The 18348-nt window shown below is 39.9% G+C and overlaps 1 protein-coding gene across 4 annotated transcripts; it reads left to right on the top strand.

Annotated features, from left to right (window-relative positions):
- The first annotated feature begins 3335 nt into the window (after window positions 1–3335).
- Window positions 3336–13930, top strand: LOC122204619 (CCHC-type zinc finger nucleic acid binding protein). Of its 4 annotated transcripts, none has more exons than XM_042912153.1 (5): window positions 3336–3491; window positions 11054–11170; window positions 11290–11382; window positions 11560–11761; window positions 12835–13930. In XM_042912153.1, the coding sequence occupies exons 2-5, from the start codon at window positions 11068–11070 to the stop codon at window positions 12950–12952; spliced, it is 516 nt and encodes a 171-aa protein (XP_042768087.1). In that variant the 5' UTR covers window positions 3336–3491; window positions 11054–11067; the 3' UTR covers window positions 12953–13930. The 4 variants fall into 4 exon arrangements, with proteins under 4 accessions (XP_042768087.1, XP_042768069.1, XP_042768094.1 ...); XM_042912135.1 differs by having other exon boundaries at window positions 11054–11191; XM_042912160.1 differs by having other exon boundaries at window positions 3337–3491; window positions 11563–11761.
- The last annotated feature ends 4418 nt before the right edge of the window (window positions 13931–18348 follow it).

Raw genomic sequence — 18348 nt, 5'->3', positions numbered from 1 at the left:
TAAGAAAAAAAATGGGTGGTTTCACTTTGAACCTTTAAAAATTATTTGTAAATAAAGTTCTCTTGCCAGTTAGTTTGCAGAAGTAGAGAGAAGTTCAATTCAAGGTCATAGAGGAGGAAGCCAAATGATGGACTGCTCACTAAATTATTAGTCGGTGTTTCATATTTCCCTTATCAACAGTTAATATTCTCTACACTGTCACTTTAAGGAGTCAATGGAAAATTGTAGGATTAGGTTTCAATCACTACTGGGAGGCTGGAAGCTTTGTGCTTAGGCACTTAGGTTGCCTTGGTTTGAAGCCTGCACTATCATTTATTCACTCTCTGACCTTTAGCAGAATACTTCAATTCTCTGGAATTTTATTTCCTCCTGGGGATAATAAAAGTACTTATCTCATAGAGGTTTTGTGTAAACTTAAAAAGAGATTATAAACAATGACTGGCATATAATAAGCACTCAATAACAATAACAAAAATAATAGATAACACTTTAATAGTAATTATGCCAGGCCCTTTTAAAGAACTTTATATACACTATTATCTATTATTAGTATAACTGATTTCAATTTCAGGATTTAGCTTAATAAACTGTGTTTTAGTTGCAGGAGCAGACAGGAGAGGTAAAAACGATATATGCTCTTTAACCTTAGTTGCATACTTTCCAGGTCAAGTCACAGAGACTATTTCCCTGCAGGCAGAGAAAACAAGACACTGAAGGTTTAGAACAATATATACGATATCCTCTCCATTTAACAGCAGAATTTAAGGCATGTACTATTGCAGTTGGGCATTTTAGCGGAAATTAAGAGTTGGCAGGTGCTGCTGCTCAACTCGTACTCATTTTAAGGAATCCTGAATCATGCTGAATCATAGCATTTTAGCTGGTCCTCCCTCAGGATACTTAATACTTTCTTATGGCTTTTTTCATCTTGCAAGATCTTCAAGGGCAAGGTTTGTCTGAACTAGTCACCTTTGTAACACATTGCTGAGCATAGTAGTGTTGGTAAGACTGACTACTGGAAGGGAGGAGGGAGAGAAAATACATTTCCAGGGGAAGGAAATGTAATAGGAGACTCTTTCTTCATATATAGTTGGCAGTTTATCTTCTGAGTGGGCTGCCTTTTCCTTTCTTATTTTCAAACATCTCTAGTGAAAATAGGTGTACCCAAGGGTATAACCGGACAACACAAACTACTGTAGTTAAATTTCATCATAGACCTCTGGAGACAGAATGCCTCATGATCAGTCTGGCTTTGTTAATAATAATAGTCACTACAGAAAGCTGGATGTCGGGTGGAGAAGAGCCATTACCTGTTACTACTCCTAGAGCCTAGCAACAAAGACCATATTATGCTTCCATTCCTTCCACTTAAGTCTTTTGAAACCTACAGAAGATCATATGTTCACTATCTGTTTCACACCCACCCTCATTTTTCTTTTAACATTAGGAACATTCTGTCCCTGGGTCTATAATAAATATCAAACATTTTATGTAGCATTGTGGTTGGGATGATAAACAAAAATCAAGTCAAAAATATGAATTTATGGTTACTATGACAATTTAACTAATCTTCCTGGCATGATGTGGATGCACCCAGGGTGGACTTCCTCCATATAGCCTCTTGCATTGTACTGACTCACTGCTGGGGCTTAGGAAATCACTACTTAAGTGTCTGCAATTACCACACTAGTACTTACCTCAAGATATTATAAAGATTAATCAGGGGAAATCTATAAAGCTGTGTTAAGCTTCTTGGTAATAAAACCACAGAAGCACAAAACACTGTTTTATTATGGTAACTGGTATTAAAACTCAACACAGAAACTGCTGGGCAATTCAATCTTATTGGAAATGGGACCATCTCCTACTGAATTTTGAAATATTTTTACTTTAATCGTCTTGGTTAAAAACAGCTTAAAAATCATTGGTCCTTGAGATAGTTCATTCACTCTTTGATAATTGCTACCCTTTATTGAGCACTATGTTGCGTACAATCTGCTAAATGCGCTACAATGATTGAGTCAGCACTAGTGATTTGAAACCAGGTTTAATGCCTGATTCTCAACACCTGTGGTCTTCACTGCTTTGCCTCCTCATAAACATGATTTCAGAAGCCATACAGCCTGGGGACCGGGAGGATTCAATGAAACCAAGGGCAAAGAACAGTTCCAGTCTTTGTAGCTACCCATGGAACTAATGCTACACACAAGGACCATTCATCAGTTTTAACATCTCAATAGATCTGTACAGTTAATTTCAAAGAAGATGGCCATTAAAGGAAAGAAAATTTCTGGGCTATACCAGCCAACAACATGGGCTGCACACCAACCTTGAGAAGCATATTAAGCTCAGTAGGAGACTATAGTCGCTTCAGGGCTTTTAGAGCTCGAGAGGCTGGGGACGCTTGTTTTTTTCCTGTTTGTAACAGAAGCCCTTCCAAAATGGTACACAAAATTCTCTAACATTTTAGTTCATATTCAGCAATTTAAATTGTTTGCATCCTGGAAAAGTATCTGACTACATAGCCAATCTTTTTTTGGAGAAGATACCAAATCTCAACTGAAGGCCATTCCTGAACATGATAGCCCAGGCCAGATGGCTCTCCTGGCACTCCATGTTACCCCTTAAGTCGCAGGCAATGTCACTCATCAGTGTGCTGAACAGTCACTAGGTGTGTTGTGAGGCAAAGAGGTCTCGGTGCCATCCCTTCGCCATCCTCACACCCTCACAAGGTACTTTTCTGGGAGAAAGGGATGTTTGGGGGTTGGTGGTGGCGGTAGATGTTAGAGGTGAACACAGCAAGGCGTTCCAGGCTCTGCCGAGGCTCACACAAAAACCAGAACAAACCTCAGGGCCCGTGACCTTCAGCCACAGAAACTTCCGTCACTTAGCAACCAGGACTCTTCCCCAAACTGAGACGTGTGTATTAGGAAATGGGTCCTGGCTCCGAAAGCCAGAACGATCCAAAGGCCTAGCGGCAGCTTTTTTCTGAGCCCCAAAAGGGACCGGAATTTTCCCCGACCCCACGTTAATCACAGCCATTTCACTCAGACCCGCCCTCTGGCATCCCTCGTCGCCGGCTGCCGCGAGAGATCACCAAGGCCGGGACGGGGTCGCGAGGGGCCTGGAATTTAGCGGGAAGAGCCCGAGAACGGTCGGGGGCCGAGGTTCCAGGCGGGAAAGGCCGCGCGCGGGGCACGGCGGGAAAGGCCGCGGCGCGCCGAGGTAGAAGCCGGCCCCGCCCCGCGCCGCGCTCAAGCTGGGCGGCCCTCCTCTGGGCGACTCTGATTGGACCGCGGAGCTCCGCGCGCTGATTGGCCGCGTGGGCGAGGCGGAGGAGAGCCGTGCGCAGCGGCGTGTGTGGGGCCGTGTGCAGACCCGCGTGTGGCGCAGGCAGGGACCCTGAAAATAAACAGCCGCTACCTAGCGAGCCGACTTCTCCGGGCCTGCGTCCGAGTCTCCGCCGCTGCGGGCCAGCTCAGACGCCGAAGGTGAGGGCCTGGAGTGGGGCCTGAGCTTGGGGGAGCCACGGTGCGGGCCCTGGCCGAGGCGGACGGAGAGGGTAGGGAGCGGTGAGGCGGCGATGGCGGCCGCACTCTGGCCTGCTCTGCTGCTGCGTCAGGCGGGAAACTCGGCTGCCACCGCTGCTTCAGGTTCAGGTTTCCGGCCTGCCGCAGTCGGACGACCCTTCCGCCCTTCCTTCCGTCTTGGGAAGCCGGGCCGCTGCGCGTCGGGGCCTCTTCTGCGGCCGAGGCCGCACCCCAGGCCGCAGCCTTAAAGCAGAGGAGGCCCAGGCCCGTGCGCCCTTGGGACTGAGGCCCTGAGACTTTAAGGGTCGTGGAATGCGGGAAGGAGGGTCGATTTGGCGGGAACTTACTGGAAGGTGGTTGTGGTGGGGAAAAGACCCTAGTGCAGATGGGGAGCGGGGTGTTGGGTATTTATGCAGGCCATGTGCTGGGGTAGTGGGCCTGGCGGGCCATGTGCCAAGTGTTCTGATGGGCTTAGAAAAGGGTCATTGAAGACGCGCTTGCGGTTAGAGTGAGGGGATACCCTGCCAGAAGGTCTGAGAATGTTTGAAATTCTTACTCTCTATACTTGATAGCTTTCCGATCCTTGAATTTTTATCGTCGTTCAAAGGCTAAATTACTTGTCTTACATGGCAATTCGAAAAGAGGCAGCTAGGTTTCGCTTTCCATGAATCAACGAAACACACATCATTTCTTGGATTCATTAAACGAATATAATTTAATCTAAAAACGAGACGTGAAAGTTAATGAGCCAGCCCCCATCTAGATATTCCAAATGTGAAAACCTATTTTAGAAGGACATAATTGCCCGCATTTGGGTTTGGGTGTTGATTTTATTATGGGTAAGCATTATGCTTGTTGCCACATGTTAACCACATGGCCCCAGTCACAGGGCACTTCCAAAGGAAGTGACTGCATCTGGTATTGGGGAGCTTACTTAGAAAAAGAAAATATTGCTCAGTAGTCATTTGTGACTTGGGATAGTGTGTTTCAGTCATTCAGAAAGACAAAGTGTAAGAGGAATCTGGGTTGCTTTTTTCTTTTAAGGTAAACAAGGATTAATTTACAGCCTCCTCATAAAAGTTTTTTTAAAAAGGCTTTCCTGCTTTCCTGTCGTTTGACTCAGTTTTTGAGAGAAACATAACCAGTTAATTTCTGCATGGAAGAGTTACCTTAAATTAAGATAGCAACTTTGTTACTCTGTTGCTCAAGCGCTGTAAATTGCATGTAAGGTTTTGAGGGTTTTTAAAAGATGCAGGAGATGAAATTCCCACGTCTTAGGCTTTTTTCCCCCTCTGCAAAGCAGTCATTTTCAAATACTTGCTTAACAATTGCTCTGATCATGGCTTAATCACACCTGCAAATGCCACGTACTTAGGTGTGTACTCTGTTTAGGTTGTTGAGCCTGATTCTTGTCTACAAGGAGCTCTCTTGCACTGGAATATAAAAGGAATCATTTATTAGAGTCCCAAGGGCTGAATTAAGGACTTGAAAGTTTCTCCAAATTGCAACTCTTGGCAGCGGTGGTTTTTTTTTGTTTTTTTTTTTTTTTTTTAAAGCTATCCTATGTTTGTGTACTTATCTGCATATGTCACATTAGAAAACTTGGATGAGTCTTAGCAACCCAAAGGTCCACATTTTCATGTTTGATAATGAGAGGTAATGATTTCAAACAAATGTGGAGTCTCTAAAATATTTTGAGCCAAATCAATGGAAGATCAAAGGGCATTTATTGCACTAGAATTTGAACAACTGGAACAGGCAGAGTGATCTCTTCTTTACGGTATTATAAGTGGGTTTTGTGAATGGTTATATGTTTGGATTATTTTTACTGTTCTTTTTAAATCTAATAAAAATACCTGGTACCTACATCCTACATGGGAAGTTACCAAATTGGTGCTTAAAAGCAATGGAACCACAGTTTGACTAATTGGAACGATTGGTCTGTTGGCTAAGCACTTGACCACAAGAGAGATTTTGCTTTTTTTTTTTTTTTTTTTTTTTTTGCAGGAGTGAGAGTTTTAAAAAATTGTTGGCTTCTTTCCTCTTCCTAGCCTCCTGACAGTAAGTGGAGAGCCAGAAGACTGATGCCAAGGCATCCTGGCCTGCTATGTGGAGAATGCTCTTTCCTTACTGTCTCACTTAATAGAACTCCTATTCTGGCAGTGTCAGATGCTGCTGCAGTAAGGGCATGCTATTGAGAATTCCAGTAAACTGTGCACCATTTTTGTGTTGTAAAAAACTGCTGGAATAATAAAGTGAGAGCTTGTGGCAACCAAAATGCAAGTTGTAAGTAGAATCTATTAATCAGTAGTATGAGAATGTAATATAGTGATCACCTGGAGTGGCTCCATAATTACAAATGAGGGTATTAACTAGGGAAATCAGGTGGTCAGTCTTTGGATGTGTAGTGACACTTTAAGTTCTACAAAGAGGTTTGAGAAAATCTGTCTTGGCTTAAAATTCAGGAAAGCTGTGTGATGGTATGCTGTGAATAAATTTGTGTATGGTTGTGTATGGCTGTGTATTTTTAAAAAGCTATCAGTTCTAGTTTTGATTTATATAAAGAGATAAGAATACAGAATACAAATACTTTTTGTATTAAAATTGACATGTTTTATGTGGTCTCAGTTCTTGAGCTTCCCTATCAGTAAAATGGGAACAAGAATGCATAACTTGCATAACTTGTTGTAAGGATTGTAGATACTATGTTTATTAACCTTTGATCCGTAGTAGATATCTAGCTATTAAAACCTCCAAACCCTTTGTGGGTAATCAGAGCAGAAACCAGGATGAGAACCCAGAATCACTCCCACTGTTGCACTCTGGTCTCTATTATTCTGGCCGGAATGCAGGTAACTATACACAATGTAACTTCCTTCCATTCTGAGTTTTTTATTTGTCTTAAAACAGCCTGAAATGTTGCAGTACCATGTTGGAACACTGAACCACTTTATAAGAGTGTAGTGATGAATGAGTATATTCAGGGGGACAAAAGCTCCCCTATGGTCTGGATGCAGTTAGGGTTACATGGATGAGTCAGGGATAATCCTACACTTGAGGGAAATAACTAGAGATGCCGAAAATGTGAATATATACAGGTATATTAGGAAAGCCATATAAAACAGGATAGCCAGGTCCCCATCATACCTTGTCACCCTCCCCTCCCCTCCCCCACTTAGCTATCACTACCTATTTTAAATGTATTTATAGAGACAGGGTCTTTTATTCATTGCAACTCACATTGTTAGTCTTGAATTGTGTATTAAGATTTAAGTCATTTACTGGCTTTGTTCTTATCAAAAATGTGGAACAATTACATTGATGAAGACAAGTTAGTATTACGGTGTTTTGCTACCAATTGTGAGATTTAAGCCTAGATGAGTGTAAAATAGACCTCTTAGTTACATATGGTCTTTCAGTGAATTTTCAGTCTTTTCAGGCGATATCTTGACTGCATTATCCCTCCTGCTGCCTGGCATGACCTGTGCTCCTACACATCTTTAAGTGTGGTTTGTGTCATGAAAATTAGATATACAGAAATTAAAGTGGAAACACAACATTTCTGTTGTTGGGAATGTGAAGTCATTTGGCACTCACCCATTTTTCTTAGCTCTTCTCCATTCCATTGAGGAAGTAGACTTTGAGATGGAAAACTTAATTATAAGCACAGTTTGCCCTATGCTAAGTCTGCTCTGTAGGCATTGCACTGAGTTCTAATCCACCTGTAAGCAATCTAACTTAATTGGAGGAAGAGTGGAAAGGAAGGAATAACTATGTAAACAGAGGACTTAAACCCTTAAAAGTGTTTTAAAATTTGAACATCTGTTAAGCACAGGGCACCTGGTAACACTTCTCATCACTGATCAGTTTTCCCATCTTTTCCTAATACATCAAATTTCTGAGGTAACACAACAGGTGGTTAAACTGGGTTAAGTTGTTAACCCAGGCTTACCTATGGTCCCCAAATCTTTTTACTATGTGAAGATAACAGGTGTAGAGATACCTAGCAATGAGTTTTAGCAGCAAAAGGAGGAAAATACATGCTCTCTTTCTGCCTGGCAACAGTGAAAATACAGCATTTTGTCTTTTATCTTAAATTTGTAGATACGTTTTGTAGCATTCCATAAAATATTACTGAGGTCTAGTTGATTGAATTCTTGGAGTAATAGGATTTTGTTAGGTAATCTGAAATAAGCATTCTTGAATTCAGAGTTCATCCTTAATGCGTACATAATTTAAAAATACATTGTTACTCTAATGGTGCAATAATTCCCGTGATAGCAAGAATTTAGGTGTTTTATTGTTAGTACTTGGTTAGATTGGGTCTGTACAAGAAACAGTTTGTTTCATTCAGCAAATGACTATTAGTTGCCCCCCCCCCCCCAGCAGTTAAAATACTGAATACAACTGCTACTAAAAGAATAATTATATGGGGTGTTGTGATGATTGAAAGGTGAAGTACTTGGTCTCTGCCCTCAAGGTAAGAGGCAATATGGTAGTGTCATCAGACAGATCCTAACAAAGTACCCTGAGTTTAACTAGGAAGGAGAGTTCCAAGCTGGGAGATGTGGTCAGATTCTTTTATAAGAGTTGGCATTTGAGCTGGCCCTTGAAGGTTGGAAAAGGTTGTGACAGGTGGAGGGGGCGGAGGCAGAACAGTGCTGCAAAATTGCAGCCAAGAGCAGTCATACGCTGTGAGAAGCACAGAGCCATAATTTTCAATTTTCTTACCTTACTGGCACTCCTTTTCATAGGGAATAGCATACAGTTCTCTAAAGAACTTTTAACTCAATACATTTGCATATAAGATGGATATTAGGATGGGGATCTGCTCCTAGGATAAGTGGCGGGTCTCTAAAATGTAGTGGGAGTGGGTTGGTTTAATGTTAATGAAGAGACAAATATATCACAGGGGACTTAGTGAAAATACAGAACAGCTAATTGACTGCAATTGGCTTGGCTGAAGGGAGAAGAGGCAGATTGCACACACGGTACCTAAGCCCACTGAGAAGACCTTTAAAAAAGCCTGTGGCCTACTGATGATGGTCTTTGGGATATTAATGAAGTTAATGTTTCTTTTACCTTTCAAGATGTAGTATTAAGCCTTAATTTATTCCAGTGAACAAAATTATGTGAGACTGAAATTGGTTGATGGCAAAACAAATATTTAAAATTAGTTACATGTATAAAGTTGCATATCTGTTTTGTGGAATAGTTTAATTTCTGTCTAAATGAAGAAATACCTTTTTCCCTAAGTAATTTGTGGTTCATACAGCAATGATCACATTTTAACCAACTTTCAATTAGGAATTAGGGTAGGAGGAAGTAGAGCTTAGTGTTTAATCTTTTAATGTTACTTTAATTGTCTTCTTTCCAGAAGTACTTTTCCTATCATTTCTTTTTCCTTTAGGATCTGGGTACCATGAAAAGAGAGATAAGGCAAAACGGAGAAACAGTTCATGAAAAATCTACGTGTAAATTAAATCTTGAGTCGTTTTTTAAACTGATATTTCTATACCAAAAGTATAGAAAAACCTGAAATTTTTTACCTGTTGACTTTATTCCACTGATAAACACATGATGATTCATTATAATGCATTTCCTTTGTACTTTATTATGAAATAAACAAGGCCCTTTTAAAGTAGCAGTCTAAAGGGGAGATTACCTGGAACGATCATTTTTTTTTAAATTAGCATTGGAAATATATAGCGTGTTGAATGTATAGGATTGTCATTTTCTGTAAAAACAGTCTTTAAATATTAAATGGTAACCTATTAAGGACTTTTCATATTGCCTAACTTACGATGTAAAAGAACACGATCATTTCTGTGCAAAGAACTCATCGACAGCAGTAAATGTGCTCAAATTGGTCTGGCTGTAAACTGGAGAAGATCCAAAATGAAATGGGGATGGAGAGGAGGATGAGGTACCCTAAGCAGCTCTTTTCTGTGATCTTTTTATCTTATTTTGTTCTCTCTGGAAGCCAGGACCTCGCATAATATTGAAGGCTAATACCAGTATAAGAAAGCAAATGTAATCTCAGATTTTCCAGTGGCTGTTTTCTTCTGGCTAGAAATGTACATTATGCATCTGAAACCACTAATGCTTAAGTATCCCATGCAGCTCCGCACCTGCCCTTCCTTTTTTTGTTAATGTGTTCATATGGCAAGTGGCAAGAATTGATAGAAAGATCCCTTTTGAAAACTTATCCTGAATCTGATTGCAGAGACTTGGGATAAGTATTGAATTCTTTTGAATATTTGACAATGGAAACTTTTGAAACTGAACTTCAGCTTAATTTTTAGTTACTATCTGTATAACTTGTGATGAACCAGTTAAAGAATGGGTGGAGGCTTTACTGTTTTGCTGTCATTTGATATTTGGTGCTGTGGTTGGTTTGGGTAATTCCACTGTCCAGTCAGTCTTGTTCCCTTGAAGCAATATGTTTTGCTAGACCATTGTCCTTAACGGTTGGCTTTGAGAGGGTAGTTAAAAAAAACTTTTTATACCATGGCTTGACACTGGAAATAAGGGTAAAAATGTTCAGATGTGGAAATGTAAAGGTTATTACATTGTTTTGAGCTGGGTTTTTTTTAACTACTTTCTGAGGAGTTTGTCCTGAAACATTCCATTCTTTTCCATTCTATTCCAGGAATAGCCCTTGCTTATTTTTAGATTGTTACATAAGAAGTATAAAATCCATTTGCTTTAGTGGGAGTTTTTCCCTTTTTTGTAAAAAAGTAGTACCCAATAAAGGAATCTATTGTGAAATTCCAAGTAGCGTTGTTTTAAATGTAAAACTGGGAAAACTTGGAGAGAATAGAAAAGAGAAAAAAGTGGTCCCAGTGCTTTAGGTGCTATTAGCACTTTGGTGTGCCTTTTTGTTGTTTTTCTAATATTTTTAACATACTGTACCTTCTAGAGATAAAATTTGTCCTGCGTTTCTTCTAACACATCTGCTCTAAAGAGTCAGCAGGCAAGTGTTGCAGCACAACTGGGTGTTAGATACTAAAGTTACAGAGAGAAATTGTTTTTCTTTACTCCTCACTTTCAATCCATACTACAGCTCCATTGGTTTGAGCTTTTCTGATTTTATGACGATTAAATAACTTCCAGTTGCCCAAAATAAAGTTTACTGGCTTGTAACCATGAAAATGTGTCCGTTAAGTTGGACCTCGCGTGAGGTAGATGTTATTTCTAATACTGGATATTCATTGATATTAACTGTATAAATTCCATCACCCCCATCAATAACTGAATTAACATTTGTATTAATATATGCATAATCCTAATGGTTTTAAAGGTCAAGAATTATATCAAAATATGTTTACATTTTTTTTTTCACTTTTAATATATTTCATAATAGGTGTATAATGCCAAAGTGTATAGTTGTGTGGCTGTTTTTCCTAACCAATATATATTCTGGCTTCTTCCCCCCCAGAATAATTATCCAAAAATACACTAAAAGGGCAATAAAAGTTAATTCCAAGTGGTTTAACATTGTCATTTTTAATATTTTGAAGATCTAACTGCAGCCATGAGCAGCAATGAGTGTTTCAAGTGTGGACGATCTGGTCATTGGGCCCGGGAATGCCCTACTGGTGGAGGCCGTGGTCGTGGAATGAGAAGCCGTGGCAGAGGTGGTTTTACCTCGGATAGAGGTATTTTTGTCGAATAAAAAATTTTGAAGTACTTCAGTGTTTCTTAGTATCAAGACTGGTCTAATTAGTCAAATTCTTTTTGTTTCTGCCCAAAATAGGTTTCCAGTTTGTTTCCTCATCTCTTCCAGACATCTGTTATCGCTGTGGTGAGTCTGGTCATCTTGCCAAGGATTGTGATCTTCAAGAGGATGGTAAGTATTTAATACTTCCTTTTCATACCCTTCTAGAACTTGGAGCGGTGAGGATGTACTACTACTGCACGTAGCATTGGAAAGGACTTGCTACTTTTGAGATTTTGTATTGGGCTTAGAACAGCAACGTTATGTAAAGGTTTTATAGTCTTGGTCTGCTTCTTTTCCTTATTGTTGAAGCCTGCTATAACTGCGGTAGAGGTGGCCACATTGCCAAGGACTGCAAGGAGCCCAAGAGAGAGCGAGAGCAGTGCTGCTACAACTGTGGCAAACCAGGCCATCTGGCTCGTGACTGTGACCATGCTGATGAGCAGAAGTGCTATTCTTGTGGAGAATTTGGACACATTCAAAAAGACTGCACCAAAGTGAAGTGCTATAGGTAAGTTGTTAGGGTGTTACTGAAGGAAAGCTCATTGTAGAGATTATTTTAGAAGTGAGCTATAAATGGAAGGACCTTGCGGACCAGTACATTCAGTGAAAGTTGGTTGTGACCAGATGATAATGGTTTTAAGCATATATAACCAGCAGCCTATCTGTACATCAGTCACTATTCTACCATGATAATTTGTGGCTTATGGCTGCTGGACAACTTACACAACTTGGGAATTTTTAATGTAAAAATTAATGTTATGCTGTAATTTGGTGTTTTCAGAGACATTGGAGAAAACTAAATTCATAATTTGCATACACAGATCTGTTTTTGTTTTGTTTTTAATGTTTATCTTTGTGGGGGTGGCACAGAGAGAAGGGAGAGAGGAAATCCCAAGCAGGGTCCGCACTGTTCACACACAGCCCAACGCTGGACTTGAAATCCCAAACCTAGAGATCATGACCTAAGCCAAAGTTGGATGCTTAACTGACTGAGCCACTAAGGCACCTCCCCACCCCCATCCACAAATCTTTTGTCCTGCAACCAGAAATCTTTGTGGTTGTGACATATAATGTACATATTTAAAGTGTAAAATTTGGTAAGTTTTGATACGTACATACCAGTGAGATCTTAGGGATTAATTTGTATAAAGGTTCAACATCTTGGGGCACCTGGATGGCTCAGTTAGTGGAGCATGCGACTCTTGATTTTGAGGTTGTGAGTTTGAGCCCCATGTTTGATGTAGAGATTACTAAAAACTTTTTTAAAAAGGTAACAGCATTTTGCCCAGTGTTATTGTTGTGTTGGTTTTGATATTGGTGGATCTCTTACAGTGAAAATTTTAATTTTAATGTAATGGCTTAGGCTGCACGATTGAGTACTTTGTTATCTAATTCCTCCTTTCTGCTCTTAGTTTAGGGGTTAATGAGACTGTTTTGAGGGGGAAAAATATGTTCCTTCACTTGTTAACTGCTTTTTGTTCTGCAGTTAATTATTGCTTCACTATGGTTTTGTACTTTCTGAACACATTGTGGAAAATTATCTTAATTTCTTTCTCTTCTTTTTTTTTTTTTTTTTTGTAGGTGTGGTGAAACTGGTCATGTAGCCATCAATTGCAGCAAGACAAGTGAAGTCAACTGTTACCGCTGTGGCGAGTCAGGGCACCTTGCACGGGAATGCACGATTGAAGCCACAGCTTAATTATTTTCCTTTGTCGCCCCTCCTTTTTCTGATTGATGGTTGTATTATTTTCTCTGAATCCTCTTCACTGGCCAAAGGTTGGCAGATAGAGGCTACTCCCAGGCCAGTGAGCTTTACTTGCCGTGTAAAAGGAGGAAAGGGGTGGAAAAAAATCGACTTTCTGCATTTAACTACAAAAAAAAAGTTTATGTTTAGTTTGGTAGAGGTGTTATGTATAATGCTTTGTTAAAGAACCCCCTTTCCGCGCCACTGGTGAATAGGGATTGATGAATGGGAAGAGTTGAGTCAGACCAGTAAGCCCGTTCTGGGTTTCTTGGATATGTTCCCATGTAGGAGGTAAAAACAATTCTGGAAGTATCTATGAGCTTCCATAAATAACTTTAATTTTAGCATAATGATGGCCTTGGATTGTCTGACCTCAGTAGCTATTAAATAACATCAAGTAACATCTGTATCAGGCCCTACATAGAACATACAGTTGAGTGGGAGTAAACAAAATAAAAAGACAAACGTGTGTTAATGGCTGTGCAAGAAAGATCGGGATAAAGGCCTAAACAGGAACAACTTCATCACAGCGTTGATGCTGGATATACATAAGGTGATGACAAAGGTTTAGAACACATTTTTTTCAAAGACTAAATCTAAAACCCAGAGTAAACATCTAAGCTCAGAGTTAGCATAATTTGGAGTTATTCAGGAATTGCAGAGAAATGCATTTTCACAGAAATCAAGATGTTATTTTTGTATACTATATCACTTAGACAACTGTGTTTCATTTGCTGTAATCAGTTTTTAAAAGTCAGATGGAAAAAGCAACTGAAGTCCTAGAAAATAGAAATGTAATTTTAAACTATCCAATAAAGCTGGAGGAGGAAGGGGAGTTTGACTAAAGTTCTTTTTGTTTGTTTCAAATTTTCATTAATGTATATAGTGCAAAATGCCATATTAAAGAGGGGAATGTGGAGGACTAAAAGCTGACAGTTTGGACTTTTCTTTGTGTACTAAGTCACGTCTTAGTAATGAAAAATACCTGTTATAAGGAAGCATAGGCTTTAGCTATTTAGGTGTCCGTTTGCGAAGATGTAAAAGTTTTATTTCTCTTTGTAACCCATTATATTGCTGTCCTTGAGCTCTGGTGTCCACTCTCAATAGTTTTAATGCCATTGTTGTTATGTTTTTATTTTTTATTTATTTGTTTTTATTTTTGAGAGTGAGCAAGTGGGGGAGGGGCAGAGAGACACAGAATCTGAAGCAGGCTTCAGGCTCTGAGCTGTCAGCACAGAGCCCCACATGGGGCTTGAACCCACAAACCGCGAGATCATGACCTGAGCCAAAGTCAGACGCTCAACCAATTGAACCACCCAGGTGCCCCCATTGTTCTGTTTTAGCATTTAATAGTTTTCCTGGGCTTCACAAGGATCTGAAATGTTCGATTGTTTTTTCTAGGATTTGATCTAGAGGTGGACCTTAGAAATCATTTGGTTTAAGGAACTCACTTTGTACATGACTTAGTGGAAACTTGGTTGAAAAATGTATGGCTGTCTAGAGCCTAGAACCTACTCCAGTATCCTTCCCACCTTGTGTCCTCTTCTTTTTTTGTTCCCCACTCCCCATAAGCTAACTATAGTTAGTGGCTTATGCCTTCCTGACTTAGTTTTTCCCCTCCATGTGATTCTTCGCATTGGATGTATTGTGAATTTTCATCCTCGTGTGATATATATCATTGCACGATTAAGATGTTGGTGCCTCAGCCATGCTATGCTAATTCCTACTTTGTCAAATTAACAGTCAAAAGCAGGCAAAAAAACCCGAAGTCCTGTCGTGTAGGTCCGTTCACTTACGAATACAAGCTTACAAATTCCTTTTTCATTTGATATTTTTACTGAGCAAATGGTATATCTCAGATGTTAACTAAGCAGCATCTTGATAATTTTTCTTTCTATTGCAAATAAACAATGTAAGGGAAGACCTGTTTTCAAGGGGATCACTGTTAAATGTAGTTAAATTCAGGTTTGGGGGTGGTGCACACGGAGCTATTTTCCTATGAGGTTTCTGGCCTCAGAAAACCCAGCAAGTGAGATACTTAGAACTGCTTTGCTTTACACAACTGTTCTTTGTGTTGCATTTGTAGTACCTAGCAGCCTTTTGTTCCAAGCTCTTTGATAAACATAACTGAGGGCCTATTCACAGGCCACATAAGTGTTCTTTCATAAGATAGCATTTAGTTGCATTGACCTTGATGATTGGGCAAGTACAACATGAAAATTCTAGGGAAATTCACTTAGCTATGCTGGAAGCCAATGAGCTGTTCCTGTAACAATTAATGGTTTGTTATAAGAGTGGGTTTTAAGCAACTTTTTTTAGGTGTATTTATTTTGAGAGAGCGTGCACATGTGGGGGAGTGGGGAGAAGAGAGAATCCCAAGCAGGCTCCAGGCTGAAGCTCAGACCCTGATGCGGGACTTGATTTCCTGAACTTGGGAGGTCATGATCTGAGCTGAAATCAAGAATCGATGCTTAAACTGACTGAGCACCCCCTGGCGCCCTGGTTTTAAGCAACTTTTTAAAAACTTTTCGGACCTTAATTAACATTCCCTTGATTGGCGAATGGTTCTTTCAATAGTGAGGTTTGCTTGGGGGTTTAGCAGCTTTCACCTTTGGTTAAGAAAACTTGAATTCTTCCTCTGGGGGATCTGGATTAGGAAGAAACTAATCCTCCGTTTCTATAATACCGACTGAGATTCCTATCCTTGCAGGCTATGATAAAAAGGTCAAGGATTTCTCTTGTGACAAAGGGTTGAGGGGATGATGGAAAGATTAGTGAAGGTACTACAATGAGTTTTTCATTGTGTAACAAAATTTCTTCTTTGCATCATCATGCAATTTTGCTACTTTTTTGCCTACTTCTGGAATGGCTATTTCTCTTCAGCTTCTTGAAGCTGCTTCATCAGTGACTTAAATGAAGTGGATCAGATGGCAAGCTTTTGCCTACAAACTTATTTTGAAGAAGTTAAAAGAATAATCTGTACACTTACGGGCACCTGGCTGGCTCAGTGGGTAGAACCTGCAACTTTTGATCTTGAATTGAAGATCAAGCCCCACAGTGGGCTTAGAGCTTACATTAAAAAAAAAAAAAAAGAAAAATACATTGAACACTTTCTACTCCCCACCTAGATTTAACAGCAAACATTTGCTGAGCCATTTGAAAATAAGTTGGTACACCTGACACTTATCTCTTATTGTGGCTTACATGTCCTAAGAACTAAGATGTTCTCTCAATCACAAGGATTGCAATCCATTATCATACTTAGAAAATTTGACCTTATTTCTCTAGTACCATCTGATCCTTAATAAAATAATTCAAACAGTGCCGGTTGTACCAAAATCAACATCGCCAGGTTTTCCAAACTGGATCTAGTCAAGGTATGTAAGTTGTGTTTGGTTGATAAGTTTCTTTAGACTCTCTTCATCTAACAGTTCCCTACCTTTCCCCCTCATAACCATGGGTTTTTGGTTTGTTTTTGAAGAGACCAGAGCAGTTTTCTTGAATGTCCTGTATTTACTAATTATTTTTTCTTCCTGGTGTCAGCTTATTTATGTCTTCTATTTTTCCTGCTGTAGAGTCCTGATTATTAGGTTCAGCTTGAACTTGTTTTGGCACGAATGTTTTAAAAGTATGTAATGTTGCATTTCATTAGTTTTACTTTTGATACAGACCTTTATCGATCGTTTAAGACTATTTTTTCATTGCAGTGATACGTGTTTCTCTTGAAAATTTAGTAATCGGTCTCCATCCCCGGTATCTTTTCACGTAATGCTTTTAGCACGTATTATGCCTTGTTCAGATGTTGCTTTGAGTTCATAAATTTGTTGTGCAATTGCTAGGGATGTAGAATGTAATCTCACTAGCTCAGCAAAGCCAGGTTATACCCAGAATGATGCCGGGTATCCCAAACCATAGGTTCTTTATAAATGTTAAGTATCTCTAAAAAAGCCACAAAAGGAAAAGTTGGTTTTCTTGATATAAATTATAGTCCCGTTTCTGTTGAAGTTGTGGGTACAAAACTTCTAAAATAAGCATATGTGTATGTATGTGTGTGTGTGTATATATATATATATATATATATATATATATATATATATATATGCATGCATATAATTATACGTATATATATAATATATATATATTATATATATATTATATATATATACACACACACACACACACACACACACACGAGTTTTCATGTTAAATGTTACATGAAACCTGTTTTTAATAGTTCTAGAGCCAGGGTCAGATGCTTGGGTTTTCTAATCATAGCAGAGTATGAGACATTTTTCTCTGGGAAGTGTAGTGGTCCACCTAGCTTGAGATAGAAAGCTTATTTAATAACCTTGAAGTTGAACATCCCATCTAACTTAGATATGCATAGCAAAGAAAACTACACTTAGGTACTATTTTAAAATGTTAATTTCGGGGCGCCTGGGTGGCGCAGTCGGTTAAGCGTCCGACTTCAGCCGGGTCACGATCTCGCGGTCTGTGAGTTCGAGCCCCGCGTCGGGCTCTGGGCTGATGGCTCGGAGCCTGGAGCCTGTTTCCGATTCTGTGTCTCCCTCTCTCTCTGCCCCTCCCCCGTTCATGCTCTGTCTCTCTCTGTCCCAAAAATAAATAAAAAAAAAAAAAAAAAAAAAAAAAAAAAAAAAAAACGTTGATAAAATGTTAATTTGACTGGTCTTTGCATTCTTGGTGTGACACTTTATCTTATTTTTAAATTATTTAAAAAAAGTATTTTAGGGGTGGCTGGGTGGCCCTGTTGGTTAAGTGTCCCAACTTCAGCTCAGGCCATGATCTTACAGTTGGTGAGTTTGAGCCCCGTGTCAGGCTCTGTGCCGACAGCTCGGACCCTGGAGCCAGCTTTGGCTCTCTCTGCCCCTCCCCCATTCGTGCCTCTGTCTCTCTGCTTCGAAAATACAATTTCAAGAAAATTAAAAAAAAAAATTTTTTTTAATGTTTATTTTTGAGACAATGCGAGAGAGTGCAAGCAGCGGAGGGGCAGACAGGGAGACAGAATCTGAAGTGGGCTCCAGGCTCTGAGCTGTCAGCCCCAGAGCCCAATGGGGGGCTTGAACTCACAAACCGTGAGATCATGACCTGAGCTGAAGTCGGATGCTTAACCGACTGAGCCACTCAGGCACCCCCAAAACGTTTTTAATACAGAGTATGCACCTGTGAACAGGAGGTGGGGGAGGAGAGGAAGAGAGAATCTCAAGCAGGCTCCACGCTGAGTGTGGAGCTGAAGCAGGGCTTGATCCCATGACCCTAGAGATCATGACCTGAGCCAAAATCAATAATTGGATGCTCAACTGACTGACCCCCCCCAAATTTCCCTTCTTTTT

This window comes from Panthera leo, chromosome A2 (assembly GCF_018350215.1).
Source record: "Panthera leo isolate Ple1 chromosome A2, P.leo_Ple1_pat1.1, whole genome shotgun sequence".
NCBI lineage: Eukaryota > Metazoa > Chordata > Mammalia > Carnivora > Felidae > Panthera > Panthera leo.
This window is presented reverse-complemented; position numbering and strand designations above follow the sequence as displayed.